This window comes from Hyperoodon ampullatus (assembly GCF_949752795.1).
Source record: "Hyperoodon ampullatus genome assembly, chromosome: 7".
Classification (NCBI taxonomy): domain Eukaryota; kingdom Metazoa; phylum Chordata; class Mammalia; order Artiodactyla; family Ziphiidae; genus Hyperoodon; species Hyperoodon ampullatus.
The window spans coordinates 74,904,997-74,913,972 of NC_136920.1; the positions used below are offsets into that span (position 1 = coordinate 74,904,997).

An 8,976-nucleotide genomic window follows, 5' to 3' on the forward strand; every position below is an offset into this window, starting at 1 on the left:
TGTTCCATTAATCTGTGTCTTTTCTTATGCCAGTAAGACACCTTCTTTGTAAGATGATATAAGTCCTACTTTATTCTTTTTCAAAATTGTTTTCACTATTCTAGATCCCTTAAATTCCATATAAATTTTAAAATCAACTTATTAATTTCTGGCAAAAAAAAATCCTACTAGGATTTTGATAGGGATTGTGTTGAATCCATAGATTGCTCTGGGGAGAACTGACATCTTAACAGTACTGAGTATCATCCACAAGCAAAACGTATCTCCCCATTTACTTAGATCATCTTTAGCAGTGTTTCATAGTTTGATGTAACTAAATGTTACATATATGTTGTTATATTTATCTCAAGTATTGCATGCTTTTTCAATGCTATTGTAAATGCTATTGTGGTTTTTTATTACAATTTCTAATTCTTCATTGCTCACATGTAAAAATGCAATTAATTTTTTTTTCAAGAGCGTATTAAATTGTTTATTTATTACACATGATAATGGATGATACACAAGCTTTATTCTCATCTATATCTGGTACCATAATCCAATTTAGATATATTGCATAGGATATGCCAACAATCATATATTAATAATCAAAAAACTCCATGACTTGGCTTGGGTGACCCTTTTCACGGTGAACTCCAGGTCACAACGCAGTAACTGTCAGTTCAACTACACCAAGGTTTCGGAAGACAGTAGCTTCTCCACCAAAGCAGGTTGTAAATAAATTTTGAATGGAACCTGGCATCACCCTGAAGGAACTCTTAACTTCACACTGTTGGGGTAGTTTACCAAAATGGCTTCAGAGTAGACTAACTTTACAAAGCACATTTAAAAAAAAGACACATTTATTCAGCGTCATGATCAGACTATTACATTTAGCAATCAACAGCATGGGTGCAAAAAAAAAAAAATCTACATTAAAACCCTTTGTTGGAATGCTTTACACTTTCCACAGAACAGAAACTAAAATAACCTGTTATACAATTAGTCACAAATACAGTCCTCGAGTTTTGCCCATACACATGAGTATTGTCTAAAACATGTCTTCTTTGTAGCAGCTAGGCCCTGCCACCACTGTGCTTGGCTGAGTTCACAAATCTGTTGTAACCTGTAGCTTCCCTGTCACTTCTCTGGCTCTCCTCTCCTGCTAAGCTTTGTTTCCTGGCAGTAATCAAAACCTTCTGCCACTGCCATGGCTACTGCTGCTGCTGGAACCACCATAGCCACCTTGGTTTCGGGGTTTGGCAAAGTATCGGCCTCCACCACCATAGGGGCCAGAACTTCTGCCTCCAAAGTTTCCTCCTTTCATGGGTCCAAAATTGGAAGATTGATTGTTGTAACTGCCAAAATCATTGTAGCTTCTACCACCTCCAAAATTGCTTCCATCATTACCAAATCCATTATAGCCATCCTCACTGCCACCATATCCACCACCACCACAGCTGCCACCAAAGCCACCTCGACCACTGAAGTTTCCTCCACGACCAAAGTTGTCATTCCCACCAAAACCATCTCCACGACCACCACCAAAGTTTCCAGAACCACTTCGACCTCTTTGGCTGGATGAGGCACTAGCCATCTCTTGATTAGATAGGGCTTTCCTTACTTCACAGTTGTGGCCATTCACAGTGTGGTATTTCTGAATGACAGTCTTGTCTACAGAGTCATGGTCATCAAAGGTTACGAAAGCAAAGCCTCTCTTTTTGCCACTGCCTCGATCAGTCATGATTTCAATCACTTCAATTTTCCCATACTGTTCAAAATAATCTCTTAGATGATGTCCTTCGGTGTCTTCTTTAATGCCACCAACAAAAATCTTTTTCACAGTTAAGTGGGCACCAGGTCTTTGAGAATCTTCTCTTGAGGCGGCCCTCTTTGGTTCCACAACTCTTCCATCCACCTTGTGTGGCCTTGCATTCATGGCCACATCCACCTCCTCCACAGTGGCATATGTGACAAACCCGAAGCCTCTGGAGCGTTTGGTGTTTGGATCCCTCATTACCACACAATCTGTGAGCGTTCCCCACTGCTCAAAATGGCTCCTCAGACTCTCATCGGTTGTTTCAAAGCTCAAACCTCCGATGAAGAGCTTCCGCAGCTGTTCGGGCTCTTTGGGTGACTCTGACTTAGACATGACGGCAGTGGAGGGGGGCGAGGGAGACGTTAACGGTGCTTACTCGGCGGCGTCCACGAGCAGAAAGTGCAATTAATTTTTTTATTGATCTTATATCCTGAGATTGCTAATCCTTTCAGTTCTAGTAGCTTTTTTTTTTTTGAATATTGCTTAAGGATTTTCTATTTGTTAACACCATATATGGTCTGCAAATAAAGACTGTTTTACTTTTTTTCCCCCAGTCTATATATTTTTTTCTTCCCCCACATCTTAATGCTGTGACTAGGACATCCAACGGAATACTAATTAGAGGTGGTCAGAATGAGCATCCTTACCTCAGTCCCAGTCTTAGGAAGAAAGCATTCAGTTTTCCACCATTAATAATGATGTTGGGGCTTCCCTGGTGGCGCAGTGGTTGAGAGTCCGCCTGCCGATGCAGGGGACACGGGTTCGTGCCCCGGTCTGGGAGGATCCCACGTGCCGCGGAGCGGCTGGGCCCGTGAGCCATGGCCGCTGAGCCTGTGCTCCGGAGCCTGTGCTCCGCAAGGGGAGAGGCCACAACAGTGAGAGGCCCGCCTAACCGCAAAAAAAAAAAAAAAAAAAAAAAAAAAAAAAAAAAAAAAATAATGATGTTACCTATAGTTTCTCATAGATTTTCTTTATCGGGTTGAAGAAGATTCCTTCTATTCCTAGCTTGCTGAAAGTTGTTAGAAATTAATTTTGTCACTATTTTACTCCAATAAAAAAAAAGAAATTTTGTCAGATGCTTTTTCTACATTTGCGTGAGACAATCATGATTTTTCTCTTTTGTTCAAAGGATGTTTTTTTATTTCTTATGCAGCAGGTTCTTATTAGTTATCTATTTTATACATATTAGTGTATGTTCAAAGGATTTTTGAATCTTTTTTCGTAAGTGATATTTACCTGTACTTTTCTTCTAATAAATTTATCTTCTTTTACACTAATATGTATAAAATGGATAACTAATAAGAACCTGCTGTATAAAAAAATAAATAAAATTCTAAAATCCAAAACAAAAAAAGTTATTTTAGTATCAGGATAATGCTGCCCTCAAAAGATGAGTTATGGAGTATTCCCTCCTCTATTTTTTTGTACATTTGGTATTACTTTTACTTAAATATTTGATAGAATTCCCCAACGAAGACCTTTGGATCTGTCTTCTTTGTTTTCTAATATAAGCATTTCAAGTTATCAGTTTTTCCTCTAGGCACTGTTTTAGCTATCGGCCACCTGTTTTTACGTGTGTTTCATAATCATTCAAATCGAAATGCTGTCTAATTTTCTTTTAGATTTTTATTTTGATTTATGGAATATTTAGAAGTCTGTTTAAATTCTAAATATTTTGGGATTTTTCAAGTATCTTTCTGTTACTGATTTTTAATTTCATTCAGTTTTCGTCAGAGAACATATTCTGTATGTCTGTATGTTTAAATGTATTAAGATTTGTTTTATGAACCAGTATATGATCCATCTTGGTTCTATAGATGTCAGCCAGGTCAGGTTGGTTAATAATGTTCAAGTCTTCCATATTCTTTCTGATTTTCTGTCTAGTTGTTATTATTATCAACAAAGGAGAGGCAAACTTTGCAGTGATGATTGTAGATATGTCTGTTTCTTCTTATGGTTCCGTCAGGTTTGTGTCATGCATTTTGAAGCTCTGTAATTATATGCACACAAAAGTTTATGATGTCTCATTTATGAAGTGAACAACTTATCAATTCGAAATGTCTTTGTTTATCTCTAGTTATTTTTTTTCCTTTAGTCAACTTTGTGTGAAAGTAATATAGCCATTCCAGCCTCTTTTTGATTAATGTTTATGTAGACTATCCCTCTCCTTCCTATTACTTTTAACCTGTGACTTTATATTTTATTATTTCATTTTATCTCCTCCCTTGACTAATTAGCTATACTCTTGGGTTTGTTTCTATACTGGTTGCTCTAGAGTTTCAAACATGCACCTGTAGCTTATCACAGACTAACATCAAATGATGTCATACCACTACATTTGTAGTTTTGACTCTTAAAACAATACTCTTCTGTTTACCCCCTCTGATCCTTTGTGCTATTTTTATAAAAACATTTCACTTCCCCAAATGTTTTAAACCCCACAATACAGTGTTACTATTTTTGCTTTAAACAGTCAATTATCTATTAAATAAATTTTAAAAAGGAAAAAACATCTTATATTTACCATGTACTTACTATTTTCTAGCACTGTTTATTCCTTTGTATAGATCCAGGTTTCTTTTTGTTGTCATTTTCCTGCTGTCTGAAGAACTTCCTTTAACATTTCTTGTAGTGCAGGCCTCCTGGAAAAGAATTTCTTGCTTTTGTTTCTTTGAAAAAAATTTTTTTTCTTATTTTTCATTTATTAAGGATTTTTGCTGGATATCGAATTTTTAACAGGTTTTCTTTCATCACTTCAAAGATGTGTCCAGCTGATGAAAAATTTTTTTTTCTTTTTTTTGTGGTACGCGGGCCTCTCACTGTTGTGGCCTCTCCCATTGCGGAGCACAGGCTCCGGACATGCAGGCTCAGCGGCCGTGGCTCACAGGCCCAGCCGCTCTGTGGCATGTGGGATCCTCCCGGACCAGAGCACGAACCTGTATCCCCTGCATCGGCAGGCGGACTCTCAACCACTGCGCCACCAGGGAAGCCCAAGCTGATGAAAATTTTGAGATCACTCTTTTCTATCTTCCCTTATATGTAATATGTGTTTTTTTCTCTGAATATTTTACAGATTATTCTTTTTATCACTGGTTTTCAGGAAGTTAAGATGTGCCTTGATGTGTTTTTGTTATTGTTGTAACTTTTTTTTTTTTCTGCTTATAGGCCTCAATTTGCAGCTCTTTAAAAATCTAGACATTTTAAAATGGATGTCACACACTAGAAGCATTATTTTGCTGAATGTTTGGATTTTGGTTACTATCTTTTAAAAAGTATGTGAAGTTTGCTTTGGCAGGCAATTAAGTTATTTAAAGATTACCTTGATCTTTACAAAAAATGTTTTAAAGCTTTGTTAGAGAGCAGTGGTGTGACCTTTACTCTTTGGGTGGTGTAATGCTAAAGCATAATCTGGTGTCTCTAGTGAATCATCAGAAGTGTTCAACAGGTTCCTTCTATTCTGGCTGCTTGGAACTCAGACCTCGCAGCCTGTGTGAGCTCTGGGAATTGTTCAGCTAATTGCTCCCTAGGAGTTGTTCTTTTGCTCAAAATCATGAAATTTTACCATACACATACAGAGATCAGTATTTAGTTAAAGTCTCAAGAGAACTCAGTGAAGATTTATGGAACTCTTTCCCTGAAAATAACATTTGAAATTAATTGTATCTCTTTTTTCCCCCATAATAGTAGTACATCTGTATTCTTAATTTCTGTTTTATGTCATATTGCATTGTGTAGAACATTCAAGAATAATGTTAAATAATGTAGTGATAGTGGTATTTTTGCTGTGTTCTCACTTTAATCTAAATGCTGCTGTGTTTGCTTTTTATCATATTTGCTTTCAGATTTTGATAAAGATTCTCTCAATAAAGAAAGTTACTCTTCTTATGTAGTTAAGAGACTTTTTCTATGACTAGATGAAGTTTATTAGTAAAGGCCCATTTATCATTATATGGTAATTTGAGCATGTGTATGTCCTAAAATCCTGCAGTTTCCATCCTAGAGAAACTCTTGTCTATGGACACAACAGACATATATAACAGTAATCATAGCAACATTATTTGTAATTAAAAAACTGGAAATAATTTAATGGAATAACAAATAAATAGCAGTCTATTAATACAGGATACATCTCTGTGAAGTGGAACTATTTTAAACAGGTAATGGTAACAAGAAATTAGAATCATGGTTACCACTGGAGGTTAGAGAAGAGATGTGATTGGAGGGACATAATACGGGGTTTCAGTGGTTTGTGTAAGATTCCAGCCTGATGTTGGGTCTGTGGAGATCATGTCATTATTTTTATATCTCAAGTATACATTATCTGTCTTTTCATACATAGGAACTACTGTAAAGAAGCAACTAAATTAAGTAATTTACACTAAGACACATTGCTTATAAATAGGAAGGAATTAACAAGCCACTAATGTGTAAAATCCAACACTTGTTAACTTGTGTTGATAATTCAGTAACAGTAATTTAAACCTAATAACCAAGTTGGTAATTACTCTTTTCTGTCATATACTTATAAAACCAATAGCAGTTTATCGTAGAGCAGCTACTCATTTCCAATTTTAGTATCAGTAAATGATAAGTTCAGGATATGACTGTTGGTATAAAATAACAATTTTTAAATGTTGGTAAAAAATAGAAACAAGAAAATATTGCCTACATATTCGAAAATGGAAAATCTCTTGGATTTGTTGAAGATACTTATGACTTCTTCCCTAGGTTAATGTCTTAATGGTCAAGAAAACATGTATTATAGCTTATTAAAGTTATAGAATAAAAATTATTATATAAAATTTAATATTAGTAAAATTTTTATAAAGTGGCTAAATGTTTTTACAAATAATGTCATAGAGTAGTAAAATTTTGACTGCCTCATGTCCATTAAAGTGTATTAAAAGTATAATAATCAATTTTCAGGTAGAGATAGGGAAGTACTAGACTGTAGTTGACAAACATGGGCTCTGGAATCAAAACTGCCCTGCTTAACATCCTGGTTCTTCCCTAACTGGCGGTATGACCTTGGGCAAATTGCTTAGCCTTCCTGAACCTTGTTTCTCATCTGTAAAGTGAGGGAAACATACTTAACCTCACAGAGATATTTTGTAATCATTAAGTGAGATAAATCACCTAAAGGCTTTAGAATAGGGCTAGCACAAAATAAGTGTTAAATAAATAATTAGCAATTATTATTGTCTAATAATTAACCTGAACTTTCTACAGAGTTTGTAGAACTACCTCACGGGTAATCTTTGTCAGGCTGTTGATGAGCTTGGTGTGTGATGTAGTTTTTTTTTCATTTTCTTAGTAATATAGAGGAATAGGTCAGATACAGAAGCCAAAGAAAGCCAGATGTACATATTAACATAACACCTACACATAAAATTTAGGTTACATAGACTGCATCTTGGGCCACATTATTTTTTCCATTACTCTAATTCCATAATTTTGTATTAAACTATATAAGCCTTGCCTTTTTTACAGGCTGTGTAGAATGTATCAGTAATGGAATCTTTATTCTCTGAAGTATAACTATGAGGTGGTTCTGCTGTGTTTTACTGTGTTATTTCACTACCATATTGAAAAGCATTCAGATTCTTTAGCCCTTAATGTGGGGGATTTGATTTGCAGGGTTTTTTAAAATAAGATATTGATTCAGTATTTTGATAGTTTTATATAGATTCCACAATCATTTTATATGGAGCCTCACTGTACCCATCCAGATTTTCAAAGCTATACCTGATAGTATTTGCTGTGATTTTACTCTTATTAAAGCAAGGAATGGTGATTAGTTACAACTTAACAATCTCGTTTTTATTTTTCAATGGCTGTTGGTAAATAAATGAAAAAACTTAAAATGAGAAGTATCTATAATCAGAAAAGCACATAGATATAATTCCGTTTTGGAGTAAAACAAAATTTGGAACATACAGGATAAGTTTTTAGGGAATCATTCTTTGCCTTGTATTTTTTGTGTTCACTCTTTTACCTGTGTAAGCTCTGTTTTATATTTACGGTGTGAGTACCTTAAAGGCCAACAGCCTTGTCATGTGCCTCTATAAAATACACATTTAAATTTTCACAGCTGTAATTTTCATTTCCCCAAAATGCCATTCACCAAGGGCTCTCTATACGTGTTTTCTCTAACTTAAAAGCTGCTCCATGTACGCTCGTTAAGGTAACCTTGACTTTAGTCCTCAGATAATTCATCCGTTAATTCTTGTGAAACTTTGCCTTTTACTGCCTTCCGACCATCCCCAATCCTCACCTCCAGCACACTTTAGACATATACCTGTTGTATAATTGTTAATGTAGCTATTTCTCTTCACCCCTGACCATGAACTCTTTGAGGGCAGGGGCCATGTTTTATTTTTTTCTTATGCCCAGGACGCACCATAAGGGCTCATATTGAGGAGTCCAATAACACAGCCCCCAACCCTGCAGTGACCACTGTAGTTTTGCTTACTCTTCCACAAGCATTTGACACTTGTGCTGGGTAAGTTAGATCTGTTTTGTTCAAAAATTAAATGTAAAATTGCCCTAAAAAATTTTAAGTTAAAAAAAAATTAGTGAAACGTTTCACAACAAAAAAAGAGCAATACTAGGTCTACTCTTACTTTTCTGCTACACTGTATTCCTTGAATTCTGAAACACACTTTTTGCCTTTCTTCTATAGGTGAAGCCTTGAAAGGAAAGATCACAGTGCACAAGAATAAGAAAGATCCACGGTCTCTCATTGTGACCCTCACATTGGATAATTCAACTCAAACTTATAATCTCCAGTGAAAAGGCCACAAAAGCACAACTACTTTGCAGTTTTTGTTGTAGGAGAGGGGTGGGTAGGGAGGGGAGGGAGGGTTTTATGTGAGCACATGGATGATGGGTCCTTTCCTGAGCCTCCTCAGTAGGAGAGAAGCATGGCAGGAATCTGAGGATGCAGCTAAGGAGGGCACTGCCTGATCCTGGTGATCCACCGCCATAATCACATTCTTGGGAGTCTGGTCAGTGAGATTTAACCAAATGTAACGCCTACATTGAGTTTACCTGTATTGAAAGTCATTTAAATTGGCCTAAATTTGGAACAGAGATAGTCTTTTGTTGTTTTTAATAAGTTTCTTACTATAAATTTTAAATACTGGTAATTGATTAGCTATTTGGATGTTGTTGTATTA

The 8,976-nt window shown here is 35.9% G+C and overlaps 2 protein-coding genes across 2 annotated transcripts in view; one reads left to right on the top strand and one right to left on the bottom strand.

Moving 5' to 3' along the window:
• The window catches only part of PRMT3 (protein arginine methyltransferase 3), a gene marked incomplete at both ends in the record, with an annotated part of 141,017 nt that extends 132,427 nt beyond the window's left edge, over window positions 1–8,590 (top strand). The window contains one exon of the mRNA XM_079709186.1: window positions 8,481–8,590. Coding sequence (XP_079565312.1) covers window positions 8,481–8,590 — 110 coding nt within the window. The remainder of the gene's footprint in view (window positions 1–8,480) is intronic.
• LOC307056331 (heterogeneous nuclear ribonucleoprotein A1-like) lies at window positions 831–2,131 on the bottom strand (the record flags this gene model as incomplete). Its single annotated transcript, XM_079709031.1, has 1 exon — window positions 831–2,131. The coding sequence occupies one exon, from the start codon at window positions 2,129–2,131 to the stop codon at window positions 1,169–1,171; it is 963 nt and encodes a 320-aa protein (XP_079565157.1). The 3' UTR covers window positions 831–1,168.
• Window positions 8,591–8,976: the final 386 nt, after the last annotated feature.